We start from the raw sequence: 24,024 nt of genomic DNA, 5'->3' as shown, positions 1-24,024 counted from the left end.
CATAAGACATATTATTGACCTATCTCGGACAAGTTGTTTACAAGCATATTCTAATTACATTGTTAGAAACAATTATGGCTTTCAATTACCTTTCCCCTTGTGTGGTCTCCACATGGTGAACACAATGATCTAGCGCTTCCATGTTGTATAGTCATAGCATAGGACTAAATGTTTGTAAAGCTGTTAGTCTAATTATAGTGTAATTATGGAAAATCATTAAGTTTTCATATTGTGTTGCATTCTTCCTGGCTTGAAGTGTAACTCCAGTGAAAAAGAAAAACTTTACAGCGCCCTCAGGTCCGTGCGTACAGTGCCTTTGTGGACTCCTTCCCTTCAAATATAATCTGCATATGCTACAGACCTCTTGTTCCTTCTAATTCACTAACGCAAAGTTGTTTTCACTGTCTGCCAGGCTCAAGATATAGAGGAGCTGTAGTTGGTACAGCGGTCACTGTCCCTACTATCCTGCTAGATCACGATATTCAATAATTACTACATTTTTATATAGTGCCAGCGTATTCTATAGCACTTTACAGTTGGGGAAGTATCAAACAACTTATTTGACCTATATCTATCACTCAATATCTATCCAAATATGGTATCTCTCTTTTTTCGGCAGGGAGGAAGTAAAGGGCTGCAGTAATGCAAGTCTCCTTCTGCAGTTCAAATAAACATAACATTGGTACTATTTAACTTAGAATATGCTTGGGATGTGGATGATTATTTGAATTCACTGTTCTGTATGACAAGGCAGCACCTGACAAAAATCAGAAGGGAACATGTGGTTGTCAGAATAAGACTGTAGTGCAGCCTTAGGCTTGTCACTTCGAACAATCACATATAAGAACAGAAAATAGTAAAGGTACACTCAAAGGGGTTGTCCACTTACAAGACAACCTTCCTTAAACAATAACTGAGCTATACTTACCCCCCCTAACCAAAGGGATCCAGCATTGCAGCTTTGTTGTGGCCCTGGCGTTCGTTGTGATAGATTTTGTCACCGGAAATCAGGTGACCACTACAGCCAATCAGAGGCTGCAGTGTCACATTCCCGAACTTCTGGCATCCTGGCTCTCAGAATGCGAGCGCCGATGCCAGGAGAACGAGCAGTGAAGCTGCAGCCTCTGATTGCCTCCAATGGTCACCTGACTTCCTGTGATGGAAGCTATCACAACAAATGCCGGGACCACAGCGCTAAATGCCAGTGGCTATGGAGGGGTGGGGTCGTCCGGTCTGAACAAAACACCTATCCACAGGATAGGTGTCTGGTTGATGGGTTTCTGACTGGTAGGACCTCTACTGATCACAAGAATAGTGGTCTCGTGCTTCTCCGTATAGTGTGTGCTCACCACCACTCCATTCATCGCTATCACACCCCCACTGATTAGATACTCCTGTGGATAGACGCTAAGTTGTTTTGGTGGGACAACTGCTTTAATACAACTTATTCTTTATACGCTTCACTTCAGCAGATTCGAAGAAAAATACGTAAAATTAATAGAGGACGTATAATCTAAAGTTGGAGGCTCCTTTACCGCTTCAACCAGACACAAAGATCTCCTGCACACCGAACCTTTGGCGCCAGAACCCTAAGCCATGATAAATTAGAAAAACAAGGATGTGATACTGTCCTCTCTGTGCACCGACTTCTATGCTGAGTTTAAAATACGACCATCAAGTATCTCGAGGGACTGGGCCAGATACTCAGGCAGATGTGTATTTTTGGAATGAGGATCATCCATCTTACTAAACTCTTAGCACATTACATTATAAGTCATTACACAAGATCTATCTCCGCCTTATATAGGAAATTAGAATTGGGGTCTACATGGAAGAGTAAAATTATGTGGTGGAGCCACTTAAGAGTCACACAGTATAATATTACCGCAAGTGTAACAAAGCACAAGAAAACGAGCCGTAAAAAGTGGTTACGCTGCATAGGAACACTGGATGGGTTTTTAAGATCAGATTGCTTTCGACTCACTTGGGCATCCCATGCGAATACAGTTCTGCTCTGAACTCACCTCCCACTTAGAATATTTTGGTTTGACAGGACCCAGACTGTATTTCAGTCATAGCACATGGTATAAATTATGGCCACAACAATGTACTGCACTGTATCACATGACCGGGGGTTGGTGGTGGTGGAGGTGGGGGGGGGTTTAGATGGTCCCCTTCTCTAGATCATACCCATGCTCTTCGTTACCTAGAATAAGTGTAACTCCAATCTAAACTTTGCAAAGACTTTTATTAGTATGAATTGGCCCAGACTTTGCAGAGCCATGGATCAGTAATTCAATTAGATTTCAAAGGGGAAGAATCTAGATTTACTGAAAGTGAATACAATACCTTCCTGTGTCCTCACCTCCCAATAGCAGCAATAAAACAAACCTCCAGAGGTTTACACCTCAATGCATGGAAGAGCAACAACAAAGTAAGGCCCTCCTTCCTAAAAACCGCAGAGTGCTTAGAATGTCGAAGGTCAGCAGGAAAAAGAAGTGTAACCCTCCGCAGCTTTCTTTAATAGCAAAACAAAGCGATTAATCTGATATTTAATGGCAGCAATGTTTTTCACAAAATAAGTGTCAACTGGCAAGCATGGCAAACACAAAATACAGGTGACACCTCGGGCATCGGGCCATGATTGTACGAGAAAATTACAATGGTGTACATGCGGTGGTGAATAATTAGGTAGCACGTGCCAACGTTTTAGAAGGTGGTGGAGGCCAAAGATCTGGAGAACCAGATATGGACTAATGAGAGTTAATGTAAGTCTTTGCTGCACATCATAGAGTCAACATCATGGATGTTATCCCATGAAAAACATATAATCGATCTACAAATTTGCTGGGACCCCCACTAGCATAAGCATCCCAAGCCCTGATTACAGAGGGGTTTGAATAAAACGATGGTCAGGCATGTACCCTACTGCTCCATGCAATGTTAGGGGGGAACTGATGGAGACAGCCAAGCGTTGTACTCCGCTTTCTCTCTCAGTCCCATAGGCTTTAGATGGAGAGGCAATCCTCATGTGTGACTACTACTCTATTCAAACTCTTCCAGAATGGGGGACCCATTGTAATGATGGGTGGGGAGCAAACCTGTGGATAGGTGATAAATATTTTTGTGGGATAAACCCCTAAACAGTTACTGGTTGTCTGGTGAAAGGATGGCTCATATACAGGCATCATAGGAATTGTACATATAGCTGTAAGCTTTGCTTTTGGAGTAGAAGCTTATCAAGTTGGTTGGCTGAAGACAGATTAGAGTAGTGTGATTAGGTTTTGACCAAAGAGTCTTTGGGTTAACTAGAAAAGCGAGGTGGGTAGTTGGGAGGTGGATACATGTTGCTCATTAGAGTAAGGGCTCATTTACACACAAAGATGATCGCTCAAAAGATGGCTTCTGACCAATCATTTTGCATGAACTACTAATTGGTACTAATGCCAATTAGTAGCTTATTAATGCGTGTGAGCCTTCGGGAGCTATATTTAGAGAACAGCGGATGGTCTGTTCTCTGAATACATTCCCTTTGTTCTGCCATGGAACTGACAGCTGATTTAATGTTATCAGCGCTCCCCGCGGAGAGAACACAGCGTGAAGTCCCTGCTATCAGCTCTTCTGCCGAGCGATGGATTTTATGCCGAGCGTAAAATCATCGTTCAGCAGAAAAGTGAAAGATGGGCACATTTACACGCAACGATTATTGCTCAAAAGATGGCTTTTAAGCGAATTCTGAGCGATAATCGTTGCGTGTGAAAGGGCCTTAAGTTGATCACTTTGTAGTGATAGAGACAGATTTACTCCGTGTCATTGGTTGGGATATAGTGCCTGGTTTCTTGCACATCACAACATCTTTAGTATGGCGTTTATATAGATTTACCCATCTTGCCATCACTTTTAGTCTGGCTTTCCCATAATGTGGAATTACAATCTGTGTACAGTGTTGGATCACAGGAGATACATACTATAAATAGGGAGACATTGATTTACTGGAGATTCTTTTGTATTACACCGAAGCAAAATACTTGATGTAATGAGAAACAGACTTTAGATTTGTCTTTAATAACTACAATAATTATGCGATTATGCAAAAAGAATTACACACCTTGACAATAGTTAGAAGAGGGCAATCATCCCAGTCATGGGAGAGTACAATACTGGGAAAAAAACTATCTATACAAGTGCCTATTGTTACAAATTAAAGTGATCTAAGGCAGAACAATCGGCAACAGGATCTCAGGTGCCCAGGGCTCACTGATGCATGAGAAAGCTAGCTAGTCTGATCTAATACCATAAAAGACCTACTGCAACACAAATCTCGAAAACGTTCCTGATGGCTATGAAAGGTATAAGTACCCACAGAGCATGCATATGGGGCTTCCCTAGCCACAGACTGGTCAAAGTGTCCATGCTGAACCCTGTCCACCACCGGCTGCAATAAGCCCGTGTGCATTAGAACTGGACCATAGAACAATGGTGGCCTGTTCTTATGAATGCAGTTTTCTTTTCCATCATGTGGACGGACGGGTGCGTAACTCACTTGAGACAGATATGGACAAGCATCCACTGTGGACAAAAGACTAAGCAGTGTGATGCTCTGGGCAATGTTCTGTTGGGAAACCTTCCATATGCAAGTGACACATACCACCAACCCCAACAATGCACAAACCAAGTACCCCCCTTTTATGGCAGCGACCTCTTTCAGTAGGATAATGCATGCTACCCACACTGCAAAAACTGTTCAGGAATGGCTTGAGAAACATGACAAAGAGATGAAGGTAATGACTTGGCCACTAAAATCTCCAGATCTTAGTTCGAAAGAGCATCTGTGGTCCGAACCATGGAGGCCGCACCTCAAACCATATAGAACCTAATGCATCTGCTGCTAATGTCTCGGTGCCAGATATTGCAGACACGTTAGAGGACTTGAGGAAGTCATGATTCAACGAGTCAAGCGATTAAGTGGTACGAGGGGAATCTACACAATATTAGCCGGGTGGTTTAAATCTTATGGTTGAACGGTGCATATATTTTAACAAGAGGCATGCTGTAAGATGTTGCTGCAGTTACGACCCATTTTATGACTGCAAAGATGTTAAATAGAATGTAGCTGCTTCTGCCTTAAGCTAGTAGCAAGCGTTCAGCCTCTTTAGTGAACAGTAATCCTACTAAAGGTCCTTTAAATGGACTGATCATCAGGCCCTAATGTTCCTACAAATGTCATTTGCTGAACAATCAGGCCAGGTAAAAGGATGAAGATCAGCCAACGAATGTGTAGGGGAGGAGCGGTACCCTGCTCCCCCTTACTAGCGGCTCCGACAGCCGCTGTAAGAAGCGGCCAACGGCCATGATGTTAGGCCGTGACCCCTCTCAGTCTGCGAAGAGACCGGAAAAAGAGACGAGGGAGAAACAGGCTAGAGGCACATTGCAGCACCTCGAACGGAGCTAGCAGAGCTAGAAGATCGTAGTGGTGGCCAGTACAGAGGGGCTGCAGTGTGGCCAGTTTCCCTAAGCTGGAGAACTGACCAGAGAGTGACCACAGAAAGGGCCCTGAGGACCGGTGAGGGACGAAAATGGAGAAGCGGACACATTCAATCACATGGAAGGAGAAGGAGTCTCCCTACTTGCAATTGTCTGACACCATAGTGGCGTTGGTGCCGAAGGGACGGGCGCTGTAGCGAAAAAAGGATTCATGTTGGTGGGAGTGTGCGTAAGTGGACTCGTTCCGCTGGGACACGTTAATGTAAAATTCCTGGCCAGGGTGGAGCATCATGGACTCACTGGGACTGAGATGGCACTAGCGTAAGAAGTTAAAGATGTTGCGATGGGTAATGCAAGGCCTTGCAAGTAGAGTGTAATATGATTATGACGTACTGAGATAGGATGCTGCGTACGGTGTTTATGGTGATGTGCAAGGTTTATGACGCAGGATATGTAATGCTGCAGCAAGACACCTGTCAAGGTGATGGCGCAGGTAAAAAGACAGATGTGATGCGGGGATTGAACTGTGATTTTGTAACCAACTCTGAAAGTGACAACTATGATGTGTTTTGCATTCTGTGTGAAAGGATGCTGCTCCTATGGGGCATTTGAGGGCGGGGTCTAAGGCCATAATGACGATGCATGTAGCAGTTATGCTGCAGACAAGTGAAGCGGCAAAAGACGCCGCTAGTCATATGCCTTGCGGCTGTCAGGAGACCATGAGAAGAGATGTATATGTTGGCAAGGGATGACTTTTGAATAGTAAAGTATACCCAGTGTCTCATAAGAGAAAGAGTACTGAGAGTTCATACTGAGTTTATTCCGTAACGCTAAAGTACCCGAACCCTCCTGCGGAGAGTCATAATCTTCATTATGCAAATAATGATTCAATATATTCAGTAAGGCATATTTTAATAAAAAACCTGCCTCCATCTGTCACCGCATCCTGCAACACCGGGCGTTACCACCACCCGCTACAAATGATAGGCGGATTGTGTCATTAAGGTGAGTAAAAAATTATTCGCTGGTCAGCTGACGGCTTTGCGTGTAAACGGGGATCGTGCAGCCAATCATTGACAGCTGAATGAGGACGAATGATCGTCCGTCCCCAAACAACTGCATGTGGTCACGGAGGGAACGGGGGTTGGTGACCCGCTCAATGTTGGTCCGGGGTTGTTAGCACCAGCAAATCACACGCCGGTGCTGAAGGACCTTAAAGTCTGAGCAACTTAAAGCCAAAGTTATTTCTCATTGACCCTTCCACAATTAAAACCATAAAATGTTGCATGTCCTCCTGCTTTGTTTGGTGTCTGTGACATATTGATGTCTCCCGGCGCCAAGTAGGTGTTACAGAGCGGAGCGCGGCTTCTGCCTGGTTGTATTTAGATTTGGAATAACAAACACCAGGCCTGGATGGGGCGTCTGCAGCCCACCGACAGGCTGACTTTGAACTCCAGGCATATGCAGATTTCCATATGAAAGACCAAAAGAAGAAGAAGAAAAAACCCCAAAACCTCTGGATAAACAACTGAAATTAGAAAGCGTCTCTCTCTTCAAGGTCAGATCCGAGAGGCGGATATTAAAGGATGAACACGCTGCTGGGGGTGAGCGGTGCGGACCCTTCCCGCCATAGAACTGTCACTTTTATTTCTAGCAAGTTATTAATTGGGAACATTTTACCTTTTCTTCAGAATAGGAACTCCATAAAAATCGGTCTGAAATGACAACTTTCACCAACACATGTGAAGCGTTACGGCGTCCTGCAGCGGGGGGGCATTTTCATTGCCGGTCATTCTTACTGGAAGGTCTTTATACACGGTGATATCAATGCATCATATTTATATCGTAGACCAGGGGTGTCAAACTCGTTTTCACCGAGGGCCTCATCAGCCTTATGGTCGCCTTCAAAGGGCCAATCGTAATTGTATAGTAAGGGCTCATTCACATTAGCATATTTGCGCAGCATATTACATGCGCAATCTTGCAGTGAATAGAACCCATTGACTTCAATGGGTTCTTTTACAAGTGTGCGCAATAGTAACAGTGTCCCCCATAGTGGCCATAACAGTGCCCATATATTGGCCCCTAGTAGTAATAGTGACCCCCCCACATTCGTCCCAACAATACAACCCCCCTATTGGCCTCTGGCTGGATAGCATTCCTGCAGGCTTTACACTCACCCAGCCTGCAGCTACAATATGGCGGTGGCAGGAGTGGCAGCCGCTGCGCAGTCTGTGACCGCTGGCCTCTCACCTCAGCGCAGATGTCAACAGTCACAGACTCTGCACTGCGCCGCCGGCACGTAGCTGCAGGTCAGGTGAGTAGAAGTCCGTTAAAGGGGTTTTACAGCGTTTACCATTCAGTAAAAATATATTTTTCTTATCTGGATCAGCACGATTACTGCGATACCGGGTTTTTATAGATTTTTTTTTTTTTTTTTATGATAAAAACATGTTTTTTGTAAGAAAAATCAATTGACTCTGCATCCCTGCATTCTAAGATTTTTATCTTTTCGACAATGGAGCTTTCTTACGGGAAGAGTTGTCGTTTTTATTGGTACCATTTTGGGGTATTGTTGGACTACTTTTTAGTGTGTTTTTTGGGAGGCGAACGAAAGAAAAATAGCAATTCTGGCATCACCTTTTTAAATTATTTTCAAATGCGAGATAAAATATTTTCATTGTTTTGGTCATTACAAACTCAGTAATGCCTGATGTGTTTTGTTTTTTTTATTTTATTTTTTGCTATTTTATCCATTTAAAGTTTTTAGGTTTTTTTTTTAGGGAAGAATGTGTGTTTTTTAAAATTTAACTTTATTGAGCTTTTTTTAACAGTATTTTTAGTTCCCTCAAGAGGACTTAAAGATGCGATCATTAGACTGATAGATTGAGTACAGTGCACCACTTAAGTAATGCAGTGTGCTTATCCTATCACAGCAACCCAAGAGACCCTGGTTAGATGGCAGATACGGAGGCCTTTGTCAGGCCTTCAGCTGCCATGGGAACCCATTGGTACCTTGTAATCGCATTATGGGGTGCTAATAAGTGACAGAAGGAGCCCCTTTCCCTGTGATCGGCTTACATGCTGCAGTTGCTATCGATTGTGGCATGTAAGGCGTTAACTGTCACAGCTGTGGCAGAGGATCGCATTGTTCTTCCATTGCTTTCAATGAGACCGGCACTTCTGCAGTCCCATTGAAAGCAATGGGCTGCCAGCAAGCCCTGCAGGGATTTTCGGGGAAGGGCTTTAAATATAAGCCCTTCCCTGAAAATCATCCCTAGAATGTGTTAATGAATGGCCAGGTGCTGCCTGTGATTGGCTGTGTGCTGTGACCAATCACAGGCAGCACTCAGCTGTCATTCAATGAATGGCTGAGAGCTGCATGTGATTGGCTGAGTGCTCAGACAATCAGATACAGCTCTTTCTTCAGGTGGGGATTTTAAATCCCCGCCTGCTGAAATAGCTTCAGAGCAGTGCAGGGAGAAGACAGGCTGGCACCCATTGCTTTTAATGGGACTGCAGAAGTTCCGGTTCCATTGAAAGCAATGGGAGAACATTGCGATCCTCTGCCACAGCTGTGGTAGGGAATTCTTTATTCCCCACAGGGATGAAAAATTCCTTTGCTGCATCTGTCACAGATGTGGCAGGTGCAGCAGGGAATTATTTTTCCTCGCGGGGATAAAGGAAACATCTGCCACATGCGGCAGATGTGTTCTTCATCCCTGCAGGGACACGGCTGTGGCGGACAGGTAAGTTTTTATGTTTTTTTTCTTTCTTTTTTTACACTAAAATTCTTGTTTTTGCACGCACAAAAACACGCTTATGTGAAGCCACCCTCAGACACAACACCTGTATCTAGATTAGCCTGACAACAAAAATTGCACCCCACTGGCATGCCATGCGATTTGCATTCAATTTTAATGTGAATGTGATGCTCTAATGCACCATGGGGACCATATGAAATAAGGAAGCGCAGCGCAGAGATACACGTGCATTTTTCACATGTATGAAAACAAGAAAATAGCATGAAAAGCTCATGAAAATCAGTCAGTTTTTCACTGACCAAAATCGCAGTCACCCGGGTTAATACAGCCTAAGATCTCGCCAAATTCAAACCGGTTTACGGATGCGTTCACATGCAGCAGAAAATCCGCACCATTCCCACATGAAAAATCACGTCAAAATCTGCACCATCGGTATGGATTCTGATTAGAGATGAGCGAGTGTACTCGCTAAGGCAAACTACTCGAGTGAGTAGTGCCTTATGCGAGTACCTGCCCGCTCGTCTCAAAAGATTCGGGTGCTGGCGGGGGGCGGTGAGGAACGGGGATGGGGGGGGATATCTCTCTCTCACTCTCTCCCCCCTGCTCACTCCCACAACTCACTGCTCTCCCCGGCTGGCACCCGGATCTTTAGAAACGAGCGGGCAGGTACTCGCATAAGGCACTACTTGCTCGAGTAATTTGCCTTAGCGAGTATGCTCGCTCATCTCTAATTCTGATACAGATTTTGGTGCAGATCCGCAGTGGATTTCACCCTTTCGATAGAAGGGATGAAGTCTGCTTCGAATCCCCACCAAAATCTGCACCAACAGAGTGGATTTTAATGTGGTTTTTTTATATGGATTTCCCAATACGGAAAATCCACACCATTTCCACTACGTAAGAACGCACCCTTAAAAAAGTAACAAATGTTAAATATGAAATGTAACAAATAGTTGAAAGCAAAAACTACTCGGCATTAAAAAAAAAATGGAGACTCTTACAAAACTCTATATATCACACGCAATAAGTGAGAAGTTGGAAGGAAATGGCGACAGAAGAATTCGAGTCCAAAACTGGGAAAAGCTGGAAGAGTTGTCATAACTTGAAATTACATTATGGTCAAAGCCAAGACTGTACAAATAAGTGAAACTCGAAAGAAAAACAAATAGTGCGGCCGAAAGCCGATACTCCCCCGGCCAAGGCGATCTGTAGCAGTTATTATGCAGAGTGTTATGTACTCATTTGGGCTCAGTAACTTGAACTTGCATGTGAGGGCTTTGAAGAAGAAAAACACTTAATCAAACACACGCCAGCCGTCCAAAGATTCCTTGGTTACGTTAGTTTGGCACGTCGTGCAGAACTGCGGAGAAGAAAATGGCGGCATCTCAACTAAAATCTAACATTTACAATCCGTAGAGTGATGACAAAGAAGGTTTACGGGTCTTCAGAGACGTTGTCATCTACAGCTTCATGTAGAAACTATGAAATCTAAGTAGTCAGTGAATGGGTGGGGACCCCTATCCTGAAACCCCAGCCTTCGCTCTACTTAGCATGGGCATGCTGCCTTTGGCAATCACCTTGGGTAACAGCTGGGCACCGATTCTCTCTGGCTAGGATACTTGGACGTCATCCACAGTGAAAGTAGTAGAGACTGCTGGTTCCAGGGGTAGAAGCCCACCTAAAGCACTGCTAATGTAAAGGTGTGGATGTTCGCTGAAAATTGGAGTCCCTTTTAGGGTAAGAGGAGTTTAATTTTGCGAGGCTTCCCTAAGAGGTATAGCCTACATATTGTCCCCTAGAAGCAATGCAATGGCCATGGTGGATAGCAATGTTTTTCCAACAGCTGTAGTCCCCAGGATTGTATCACCTGGATATACTCCAGTCCCCCTTGGTTATATCACCCCAGGAAATGGTCGTCAAGACCTTATTAGAGGCTCACGTACAAACGATGTTCCAATAGAACCCATCGGATCACACTTTTTTCTTTAACCTAAAATCGATGGCTGTGACTACACTAAGGCCGGATTCACATGAGTAGTCGCGTCACAAATGTTGCGTATTTAAGTGTGCATAAGCATATTTTACTGTTTAGGATGTGTTTTTTGACCTTGCAAATTGCTGACTATGCACATTGAGGTGCTTCTGGCATCACCTTTGAGCACCTCGTAAACTATATTGTGAGGCTCAAATGGTCCTGGGAGCCTCTTTTAATACCCATGGGCTCCCCATTCTAGTGATATACCCCCGAGAAATCAGAAAGCGTGCACAGCAGACACTTTTTAGAAGGCTGTTTGAGCCATTCTCCAATTCATCTCTATGGGAGAGCGAATACACACAGTCTTGTAAAGAGAGTCCAGTTGTCTGTGCATGCCGATTTCTCGGGGGCACAGCAATAGAACGAGGACCCAATGAGTATAAAAAACAGCTCCCCGGAACACGTCTTTTCACCTCTCAGCCCTTTAACGTAGTTTATGGGGCTTAAAGGTGATGCATGCCCTTTAAATGTAGATCGGCCAAACCTGCTGAGTTTGGGGACTCTGGCAGATCATCTTATGTGTATTAGGGGGCCTCCAGACTCTCCTCCAACGGCAGATGTCGAATTTCAACTACCCATTCCTTTTCGTCTCGGTGAGAAAAGTCACTATAGCAATGGCTTTCTCCCCGTTCTCCATTGAGAACACATGCATGCTCCCCTTAGAGGTGCGTAAATATTTTTTGGGAGAAGTTGCGTAAGATAGCAGTTGGCTATCAAATGTGTGTATTGGTAATTTAACTGTCATGCATGAGAATTGCAGGGTCTAGCTCCACTTCACCTATCTCATATTGTAGCATCATGTACTTGCTGAACATATGCCGGCTCCAGTCATAACATATTATGTAATGGTGCAGGCGATATAAAGATCGGATTTCTCAGCCAATAATCACAATCGGCAGCGAAGTCATTTATGAGCAATATATTCACAACCAAACTGAGAAGTTGGCATTGACCAAGCTTCTAGAAGACTGCACACACCAACAATGCTTGCATAGGTATACGTAGATATCTTGTCAAAAACAGCAAATTACCCAGTCTAATCTAAAAAGTTGTATTTCCCCAATACTGACAAAAGTACTGGGGCACATATAGAAGGTGATGAAATTTGATTTTATCTACATTTCCCAATACGGTGTTGAGTCGCCTTTGGCCTCAATGACTGCGACTAGCCGAAAACGTTTGCAAACATTCTGCTCCTCAAACCGAGTCTCAACACCACATGCTGTATGACATGGTGCTCGGTCATGTTAGTAGAGTCACAGTTGTACCAAAGTATTGCCACAGGGTAGGTAATGCTGCATTGTCTAAAATGTCTTTATACCCGTTGGCATTGAGGGTGGACTTCAATAAATGGCCCTAGTTCTTAACAGCAGAAACACCCAGAACCACCTCCAAACTTGACAGCTGGGATAATGCATAAAAACCACTCTGCGGGCAACCGGCACACCCGAGTATGACGATCCAGTCTGAAGATGGTGTACTGTGATTCAGCCGTCCACAATACTTGCTTCCACTCATTTACAGTCCAACGATGATGCTTCAAGTACCATCGCAGTCACCTATGTGCATGCACTGCTGTGATGGTGGCTTGTGTGCAGCCGCTCATCCATGGTAACCCTTTACATGCAGTTCCTTATGGATGGTTCTGGTGCTAATGGATGTTGTAATGGCCTGCAAGACTATGTGTTTTGATAGACTATGTGCATGATGCCTTCACAGCTCGTACAAGGTTTCATTGTCCATGTTCTGTCAATTTACAAGGTTTCCCGGAATGTGGCTACAATGCATACACCGGATGTTTTCCCTTTCTGAGTAACATTGCCAACGGTGAACTTTAGAAGGTCCAAAAGTGCTGCAATGTCACATAGTGATTGGTTGCTGAGGTGACATCCCACCACCGTACCCCGTTGGAAGTTGGTCAACTCTACACCTCATGGCATGCTGTTGGTTTCTGTACTGGGTTATGCCTGTGTAATACACTCCATTATACCTAATGTAGCGACACACACTACGGACTCTATGTAATACTGTACAGCCTCCTGCACACAGCTCTGGAAGGAAGCAAGAATGGCATATGACCTGTAGCTGCCAGATGACGCACCATGCAGCGGCACACACTACGGACTCTATGTACTACGGTACGGCCTCCTGCACACAGCTCTGCAAGGAAGCAAGAACGGCCTATGACCTGTAGCTGCCAGATGACGCACCATGCAGCGGCACACACTACGGACTCCATGTACTACCGTACGGCCTCCTGCACACGGCTCTGGAAGGATGCAAGAATGGCCTATGACCTGTAGCTGCCAGATGACGCACCATGCAGCGGCACACACTACGGACTCCATGTACTACCGTACGGCCTCCTGCACACGGCTCTGGAAGGATGCAAGAACAGCCTATGAGTTGTAGCTGCCAGATGGCGCACCATGCAGCGGCAAACACTACGGACTGTATGTACTACCGTACGGCTTCCTGCACACGGCTCTGGAAGGATGCAAGAACAGCCTATGACCTGTAGCTGCCAGATGGCGCACCATGCAGCGGCACACACTACGGACTGTATGTACTACTGTACGGCCTCCTGCACACGGCTCTGGAAGGATGCAAGAACAGCCTATGACCTGTAGCTGCCATATGACACACCATGCAGCGGCAAACACTATGGACTGTATGTACTACCATACGGCCTCCTGCACACGGCCCTGGAAGGAAGCAAGAAAGGCATATGACCTGTAGCAGCCAGATGATGCACCATGCAGCGGCACACACTACAGACTCTATGTACTACCGTACGGCCTCCTGCACACGGCTCTGGAAGGAAGCAAGAAAGGCATATGACCTGTAGCTGCCAGATGACGCACCATGCAGCGGCACACACTACAGACTATGTACTACCATACGGCCTTCTGCACACGGCTCTGGATTGAAGCAAGAACGGCCTATGACCTGTGGCTGTTTTCATGGAAAGTGAGTGATTTACAAGGCTATTTTTTGCTGTACTTGGATCAGTAGGCATGACAAGAACAAAACCCCAAGACACACCTTTCCAAATGCTGCCGCTTATTATTAGAGTCACTGCACACACAATGCTCCTAAGTGACATCTACAATGGATTGTACGAGTACAGAGAACAATGGCCGACTTCACAGCGGTGCCTCATTTCATCACAACAGCCGTCCCAAACGGGGAGATAATGCTCTTATATTTAATTTGTAATTTTCATCTCATCAGTGATGTATTATTAGAGCACATGCAGGGGACCTTTACCTTCATGAATCACGCTAATTGCTTGGAAACAATGAGGCATTAATCTGATAATATGGATGTGTTCAGTAAATCAGAATAATGGTTAGAATTGAGAGATCTGAGACTTTGTGTGGGTGCGCTGCGAGGAAAGACAGCAGGATTATTAATCCGCAGTCTATAAGACTGTATGTCATGATTAACGCCGCCTGAGCTCATAGCGCCTAAAAGCTTTATTTACCCTTTAACTTCTGGATACATAGGACTCCTAACTACACGGTCGTAACAAAAGGAATTGAGCAAGAATGAAAACCAGTGTTTATTTCCATATGTTAATACTTAGTGGGGCTCCTTTGGCCCTAGTGACATCGAATACTCTCTATGGTATGCTTTCTACTAACATCTGATACACTTCAGCTGATATTTCCCTCCATTCATCCTGCAAATGTCTGATGAGTTCTTTCATAGATTCCAAAGAATTTTCCATGCCTCTACATCTGTGACATTATCAACAAGAGTCTGAAATGGGTCTTATAGATAGCAATAATATGTTCCCCTAGGCAAAAGAAATATTCTTACATTCTCACACTATGGATAGCTTTCATGTTTTATGACCCTTTTACACGTGTGTAAGTGCATGCAGCGACTGAACGAGAATTGTTCAGTCATTCAGTTTTTGCATGCAGAGACCTGAATGACGCGCCGTTCGATGTAAACAGCAGTCATTCACTTCTGAACAACTGTCTGCTTACTGAGAATTGAGGCGGGCGAAGGAAGAACGCTCCTCGGTAGCCCCGCCTCCATGCCGGCAGCTATGCCAGAGATACTCGCTCCTGTATTACAGCACCGAAGCGAGCATCACTGGGACGATGGCATGCAAGAAGGGCTCTTAGAAAAGCGGAGGTGCTGAGGTCCTCCTTAATGCTTCAGTATGTAGGAAATTGAATTTGGACATGTTGACAGATAACATCATCTACTTCCACTTAGAGCAGATCCGACAACCTCATTCCAACAAAGGTGTGATTTGGGTGTCCGTATGGGGGCTATAAATCTCTAAATTATGGAATATCTATATGTTGATTATCCTTTCAATCACATTTTCCACTCTCTCTCAAAGGTCCACAATGGGATTTTCCCCCCTCCCGCGAAACTCATTGTCTCAGAGATTGGATCCTTGGCAGAGCGGTTAAGCCGACGCGTTGACCACCATCTACAACCCCTAGTATAGAATTTACCTGGATTTCTCAGAGATACAAAACATGTGGTAAATATTTTTGAGGCTTATGAATGGCTTGGGTCCTTCCTTATGATGTGATTGCTTTATATCCATCGATTCCGCAGCCTCTAACAATAAAAGCATTTATCTTAACTTTTTAATTCATGTAGTCGCTATTAGTGATGATCGAGCATACTCGCTAAGGACAATTACTCGATCGAACATTGTCCTTAGCGGGTATCTCCCCGCTCGGAAAAAAAGGTTCGGCTGCCGGCGCGGGTGACAGGTGAGTTGCGGCAAGGAGCGGGGGGGCGGGGGGGGGGGGGGGGGAGAGGGATCTCCCCTCCGTTCCTCCCCGCTCTCCCCAGTCGCTCCCCGCCCGCCGCCGGCAGCCGAATCTTTTCTTCCGAGCGGCAGGTACTCGCTAAGGGCAATGCTTGATCGAGTAATTACCCTTAGTGAGTATGCTCGATCATCTCTAGTCGCTATCCATCAGCATTTCCTTTACTGGGGGTGGAATCTCTACTTGAATTCAACTTTTTTTTACTTTTGATGGGAAATTCTTTTTGCAAAGATTGAGAGAGTCAATTATGTTTTCCCTTCGTTGGCAAATATATAAACATATACATGTATGGGGTGTTTTATTTGAGGGCCCTTTCTCCCCCCATATCAGATGACCTACTTCTAGGATGGAAGGGGGGGGGGGGAGATTGGGGAAGAGGTGGTAGAGTTTTTCAGGTTTATTAACCAGAATTCTATGAATTTCCGCATATGATGTTAAACAATTCCTTAGTTGTCACTCTCACGGGGTCTGTCTGCTCCAGTGAATGAATAAAGTGTTAATTTCTTCTTTTTTCAAGCCCGCTGCGTCTAATTCAATACTGTCCGCGTCATCTTGTCATCCTCCTCAGGTAATAAAAATATCCCTATTGGCAAATTAATTAGATTTAAGTGTAATTGCGCTCAGCAGGAAGATTATATAAGGAATGAGGAACAAACGTGTGTAAATCTCGTCAGTGGAGGACGACCGGCGTGGCCTCTTACTGGAGTTAAGAAGATAGTACATCATTCGCCACGGAAGGATTTATTGGACGAAGAACGCCATGTTTGAGGCACACAGACATCAGTCTTTGCCGTTTTCGATGGAATACAGTATGTAATAGAGGATCCGGTGGTACACAAAGTTTTGCAATATATTAGATTTGTCTCCAGGTGGCTTCCAACTTTGAGGGTCTATCTTGTCCTCCAGTATGTTTGATTCACATTGCTGTGTGGGCAGAACATGGTTATCCACAATGGGTCCTTCTCCCTGTGGGCAAGGAGCGTGTAAAGCCTGTAAATCTGCAGTTAGATCCACTTAGATTTACTAGTCAGACGTATGAAATCTCTTCCTATGTAGCCACACATAAACGTTGCATGACGTGGGACATACGACCACCGCTGTGAAAGGCCGTATTCGTAGGTAGCGGTGGGAATATCTGCAAGGTCAAAACATGTTTCTATAATACATGGAGGTGATACTTCAGGCTTTTCATACCAGGGTTCAGGCCGGACTCTGTGCATCCGGTCCAATCGTGGAACAGCCACATCCTCAAACCAATGTAAAACAGTCTTGGATGTGTGACAAGGGGCGTTGTCTTGTTGGAAGTATGGCCATATGGAAATAAATACCACTGATTCTTGCTCAAGTGTCCAATTGTTTTTAGTATAATCAGGGCATTGTGCTGGTCATGCCACAGCATCTACAGCATTATCAGCCGCTCAGACACAGGTTGGGTGGCGCAAAGAAACTATAGAAGTTTTTCACCTTTTACCCCCACCACCAACATCATCCACTGAGCCACCTCCCAACTTTTTAGTTCTGAGAGCAGTATATACAGATGTGGCTATGCATACAGATACAGCAATGGCGATCCCCAATGGAAATGTAATATTGCACGTACTTAGTCAAATAAGCTTCCCAATGAAAAACGCCTAATGGGCCAGGACCTCTCTCCTGCAGATTGTGAGCTCTTATGGACAGGGACCTCTCTCCTGCAGATTGTGAGCTCTTATGGACAGGGTCTTCTCTCCTGCAGATTGTGAGCTCTTATGGACAGGGGTCTCTCTCTTGTAGTTTGTCAGCTCTTGTGGACAGGGACCTCTCTCCTGCAGATTGTCAGTTCCTATGGACAGGGACCTCTCTCCTGTAGACTGTCAGCTCTTATGGACAGGGACCTCTCTCCTGTAGATTGTCAGCTCTTATGGACAGGGACCTCTCTCCTGCAGACTGTCAGCTCTTATGGACAGGGACCCCTCTTCTGCAGATTGGCAGCTCTTATTGACAGGGACCTCTCTCCTGTAGATTGTCAGCTCTTATGGACAGGGACCTCTCTCCTGCAGATTGTCAGCTCTTATGGACAGGGGTTTCTCTCCTCTAGATTGTCAGCTCTTATGGACTGGGACCTCTCTCCTGCAGATTGTCAGCTCTTATGGACAGGGGTCTCTCTCCTGTAGATTGTCAGCTCTTATGGACAGGGACCTCTCTCCTGCAGATTGTCAGCTCTTATGGACAGGGGGTCTCTCTCCTGTAGATTGGCAGCTCTTATGGACAGGGACCCCTCTCCTGTAGATTGGCAGCTCTTATTGACAGGGACCTCTCTCCTGTAGATTGTCAGCTCTTATGGACAGGGACCTCTCTCCTGCAGATTGTCAGCTCTTATGGACTGGGACCTCTCTCCTGTAGATTGTCAGCTCTTATGGACAGGGACCCCTCTCCTGTAGATTGGTAGCTCTTATTGACAGGGACCTCTCTCCTGTAGATTGTCAGCTCTTATGGACAGGGACCTCTCTCCTGGAGATTGTCAGCTCCCATGGGCTGGGGTCTCTCTCCTGCAGACTGTCAGCTCTTATGGACAGGGGACATCTCTCCTGTAGATTTTCAGCTCTTATGGACAGGGACCTCTCTCCTGTAGAGTAGCAACTCTTATGGACAGGGACCTCTCTCCTGTAGACTGTCAGCTCTTAGGGACAGGGACCTCTCTCCTGTAGAGTATCAGCTCTTATGGACAGGGACCTCGCTCCTGTAGATTGTCAGCTCCCATGGGCTGGGGTCTCTCTCCTGCAGATTGTCAGCTCTTATGGACAGGGACCTCTCTCTCGCAGAGTGTCAGCTCTTATGGACAGGGACCTCTCTCCTGTAGATTGTCAGCTCTTATGGACAGGGACCTCTCTCCTGTAGATTGTCATCTCTTATGGACAGGGACCTCTCTCCTGTAGATTGTCATCTCTTATGGACAGGGACCTCTCTCCTTGAGATTGTCAGCTCCCATGGGCTGGGGTCTCTGTCCTGCAGACTGTCAGCTCTTATGGACAGGGACCTCTCTCCTGTAGATTGGCAGCTCTTATGGACAGGGACCTCTCTCCTGTAGATTGTCAGCTCTTATGGACAGAGACCTCTCTCCTGCAGAGTGTCAGCTCTTATGGACAGGGACCTCTCTCCTGTAGATTGTCAGCTCTTATGGACAGGGACCCCTCTCCTGTAGATTGTCAGCTCTTATGGACAGGGACCTCTCTCCTGTAGATTGTCAGCTCTTATGGACAGGGACCTCTCTCCTGTAGATTGTCAGCTCTTCAGGGACCTCTCTCCTGTAGATTGTCAGCTCTTCAGGGACCTCTCTCCTGTAGATTGTCAGCTCTTATGGACAGGGACCTCTCTCCTGTAGATTGTCAGCTCTTATGGACAGGGACCTCTCTCCTGCAGACTGTCAGCTCTTATGGACAGGGACCTCTCTTCTGTAGATTGTCAGCTCTTATGGACAAGGGCCTCTCTTCTGTAGATTGTCAGCTCTTATGGACAGGGGGCATCTCTCCTGTAGATTGTCAGCTCTTATGGACAGGGACCTCTCTCCTTTTGTCTCATTGTTTGTTCATTTCTTTCGATTACTTATGATCTTGTTTACTTCCCCTAATATTAAATGGCTGTGGCATACGTTAGTGTCATCTACATGAAGGATATCATTATTCACACAGAGACAATAAGAGACTATTTACACTAAGCGAGTCTCTAACCTAACACTCTACACCTATACCCATCACGGGTTACATCTGTGTTACATGAGATGGCGGCACATTGTACACGGTTAGTCGCAACAATTAAGCAGCTATATTCTTTATTATATGCCTATTGAGGACACTATTCCAATGAGAAGTGAATATCATGAAGCGAGTGGCATCTCCGCTCCAAAACCTGCTAGATACCAGCAATGAAATTCTCGGGGCTTTCCAGGCTCGTAAATGTTGCACATCTGGTTTAGTTAATATAGTGAGACATTAATTTGGTGGCTTTCCCAAAACATATGTAAAGATTTTTACTGTATCAACTGGTGGTGGGCCAAGTGTTCGTTATAGGGTTGATATTCATTATTGCACTTTTTTGGAGATTGCCACCATCGATGGAAAGCAGTCCAGCTCCTCCACAATCACCTCCGCTCACTGGGAACATTGGACCTCATTATATATACAGGGCCGATGCCAGTGAAAAGATGGGCTTATAAATATTCTAGTAGAACAGACGAGAATGTCTTTGCAGGATTTCACGTCTCAGTCCAGTCTTCTCAAGTCTTCAGCTCGCTCATTTTCCCATTCTCTCTGCCACGTCTGGTTGGTTTATGACGGCTTAATGAATTTTGGATGTGTAGATGCTTTTCTGAAAGGAGCGCAGTATTATTCTGGGACAACTGTGACAGGGAACTGAGCTAAAACATCTGGAAAAATAACTTGGTTTTACTGCCGAGCGTCCACCCACTGCCTACATGCTCCAGAGGCGGCCAACGAGCGAGCCATACCTAGGGGATATTTACTGCTTTCAGGTTTTTTTTTCGTAAAAGGGCATCGAAAGCTATGAAGCAAATGGCTGTTGTGTAACCCTCAGCGGCGTCCTCCTCCTCACGCTGTATACCAGCTGGAAGGTGTTACATCCTTCATGCTGATGGCTTTCACTCACGGAATCCAAGACTGGACAGGGAGAAATGGAAAATGAAGAAATTCTCGTGTTGCTCAGTATTAAGTGAAGTCTGTTTTCTGACATGGAATCGATGTTGGTTACAATGTATAGTATACAATGTATCAAAAACTAAACTTTGTGTGTTTCCACCATCTACTGACTATAGTAAACCTGATATTTCCGTCTTGGTGTATGGCGCTACCATAACTCCTTGGCAGGATGCACATATCTTGGGGTCATATTTGACTCCAATCTTTCCTTTGCTCCCTGTATTCAATCACTTGCTCGCTCATGTCACCGGCACTCCAAAACCATCTGTGGTAACCACCCTTTTCTGCTGTGGAGACATCAAAAACTCTTATTCTTGCCCTCATCCATTCCCATCTTGACTACTGTAACCCGCTACTTAACAGTCTCCTCCTTCATGACACTCTCTTCTTTCCAATCTGTCCTGAATGCAACAGCCAGGCTCATCTTTTTGTCCAACTGCTACACCAATGCCTCAACCCTATGCCAATCACTGTACCGATATCTCCATCCTGTGCCAATCACTACAGCAGTGTCTCCATCCTGTGCCAATCACTGCACTAATGTGCCTCCATATCCTATGCCAGTCCCTCCATCCTGTGCCAGTCACTGCATTAATGCCTCCACTATGTAACACCGATTACATCCGCTATAGGACACAATGTCTCCCAACAGATCTCATCCATAAAGCTCTCTGTAGTGCTGCCCACCCAATACCTCCATCTTCATCAGGGGAAGAACCCAAAATAAATATTACTGAGTGGCCATTTTGACTAAGAAACACAAATGATATGTAGGAGGATCACAATGTAAATTATAATACAAGGCAATGGCAGAAAGCTCGAATACTCTATAGCTTCCTAAAGGTGGACCATATTTGAAGGCAGCACTAAGTTTCATCATAAGAAGGATTTTGCCACCAAAGACGTTCATCACCTATCTACAGGGCAGGGAATACATGTAGGATTACTGATGGTAGACGACTTGCACCCAACGATCTCAAGAATGGTGCCCTTACATACTCCGTGTGAATTGAGTGGTGGTGCGCATGCTTGACTGACGCTCTCTTCACTTTTATAGGACAGGCAGAAATTAATACGCTACTCAACCTTCCTCCATCCCACAGAAGTCAATGAAGTGACGATCACATCACCACTGACATGGACCATTAAGTGGTGGTGTTCTCGGGATCACTGGAGGTCTCAGTAATCGGAACCCCCCCTAGTGATCAGACACTTATTATCTGTCTGGGGGCTAAAGGCCCTTTTTCACGGGATAACTGTTGAGCACTTAAGCGCCTGACAGTCACAACAATCATCGTTCCTGTACATCCACACGGGAGCGACTTCTTTGGGGGTAAATACCCTTTAAGAGAAATTATACACTGGGTTGCGATGGCTATACTTTGCTCAAACACTTAGCGGCTCCTATTTACACGGGCCGATAGTCGCTTGGTTTTTGGTTCTGCTAAAAACCAAGTCCCTTCATCAGATGAGCGATTTCTCACTCAAAGCCCTGTTGGCGGCCATGTGTACGCAGGGCGATTATCTCCCAAATTTGCAGCGAAAATCTGGCCGATAGTTTCTCTGTGTGAAGGTCCCTCAACCGATGCAGGACTTCAGACTCTTAAATGTCTTAGGAGCTACCCCAATTTTTTGGGATGAACCAATCGCAGCCATCGCATTGTTTCATTGAGCGCTGCAGTGATTGGCTAGCAGCGCCTGACAACCAATCAGAGCCATGGCTTCCTGGAGGCAGGATTTCGGAATCTCTAAACCAGGAAGCAATCGCTTCTGTCAGCGGCTGAGGACTGCAAGCAAGTACGACAGAGCTCTGGAAGGACATGGACCGTGGCTGCTAGGTAAATATAATAAGACATTCCCCGAAAATAAGACATTCCCCGAAAATAAGACCTGGTGTCTCTTTTGGGGCAAAAATTAATATAACACAGCGTCTTATTTTTGTGCAAACACGGTATTAAATAATTGGGTCTAACATTCGTTTGTATTGGACGTACCTTTTCCGGAAGGGTTATTCTTCTGAGTGTGATACACACAGATAATATCTGCTGCGATGTCCCTGACCTCTGGATCCTCACACTGAAGAAGGCATAATACACACATCCATAGCTGCAACGTATCGGACAGACCTGTAAAGACACATGGGAATATTCTTACTATGGTCAATGCATTCCAGAAACATGAAGTCATGGGCAATAGCAATGTCCCTGAGGATGTTCTAGCCACATTCGATGCTTCATCATAGGTTCCAGCAGATATAACAAGAAAAGCATTGCATACCCTGTTTGACTGTATTGTAAGTCAATGGTGTCTGTCAGGTATCAGTGGTATCGGCATGTGACGAATCCAGCGAAGCAAGTGTGAAAAGATCCTTATAAAGGGCAAGTATGTGTGGAAATAAACCAAGCATAGTACTGCTTCAGGTTACAGAATGGCTGTTTGAACTAAAAGGGATTTTCCAGATCGATCTATCCTCATGAATAGTTGATCGTTTGGTATCTGCCACTTCAGACCCTGGCAAATCAGCTGATCAGGTGCCCGCTGCCTTTTCCACTACACACTGGGATGCAGATCGGAAGCTGCTGCTCCAACTCCCGTGTAGTGGCCGGCGCTTGTAACTGCAGGCACAGCTGTCACTGATTATAATGAGCTGCACCTGTAGTTACAAGCACCGGCCACTACACGGGGGTTGGAGCAGCAGTTTCCACTCAGTAACACAGTGTGTAGCGACGCTGACAGCCGACGCCTGATCAGTTGATTCACTGGGCCCCCATCGGCAGATCCCAGCAGGTCAACTATAGATGACAATCCACAAGGGAGTAGAGTGGTGGAACAGCCCACCAATTCAGATGCTTGAAAAACTTTTCATTGAATCCCCATATTAATCACGTCACCACAGGACGCCTTCCGTATTCTTACCTCTCTTTTAGAACAATCAAGTAAAACCATTATTACTGCTTCAATCAAGGTTTTCATCCAGCTGTCATAGACTCCTAAACAAATCAGCCCTGTATCTATGCAGCACTATGGAGGCAGGTGAGGTACCACTATAACTAGGCAAATCTGCCTTTCAGGACTCTGGGAAAGCCAAGTGACTTCTATTTGTTACATCTGAACTGCATCATACGTAATGTGTTGTCCTAAAGGGATGGATCTACACACAATATGCCAACCTACTAATGCAATGAGACCCTGCCTAATAGTGGAGCAAGCCTACATCAGTAAACTGGGGCGACCCTGACTCCCCC

The 24,024-nt window shown here is 45.3% G+C and overlaps 1 protein-coding gene across 2 annotated transcripts in view; it reads right to left on the bottom strand.

The window, feature by feature from the left end:
- Positions 1 to 24,024, bottom strand: part of THADA (THADA armadillo repeat containing) — a 551,380-nt gene that overhangs the window by 62,738 nt on the left and 464,618 nt on the right. Inside the window, exons 36-37 of one of the 2 annotated variants that reach the window (XM_066595570.1) lie at positions 22,774 to 22,905; positions 20,604 to 20,740 (exon numbers count right to left, since the gene is read on the bottom strand). In XM_066595570.1, coding sequence (XP_066451667.1) covers positions 20,625 to 20,740; positions 22,774 to 22,905 — 248 coding nt within the window. In that variant the 3' untranslated portion in view covers positions 20,604 to 20,624. Of the gene's footprint in view, positions 1 to 20,603; positions 20,741 to 22,773; positions 22,906 to 24,024 lie in introns of those variants that run through there. The other variant, XM_066595569.1, reaches the window with a different exon arrangement.

This window comes from Eleutherodactylus coqui, chromosome 3 (assembly GCF_035609145.1).
Source record: "Eleutherodactylus coqui strain aEleCoq1 chromosome 3, aEleCoq1.hap1, whole genome shotgun sequence".
Classification (NCBI taxonomy): Eukaryota; Metazoa; Chordata; class Amphibia; order Anura; family Eleutherodactylidae; genus Eleutherodactylus; species Eleutherodactylus coqui.
The sequence above is the reverse complement of the archived record's forward strand: the minus strand, read 5'-3'. Positions and strand labels throughout refer to the sequence as shown.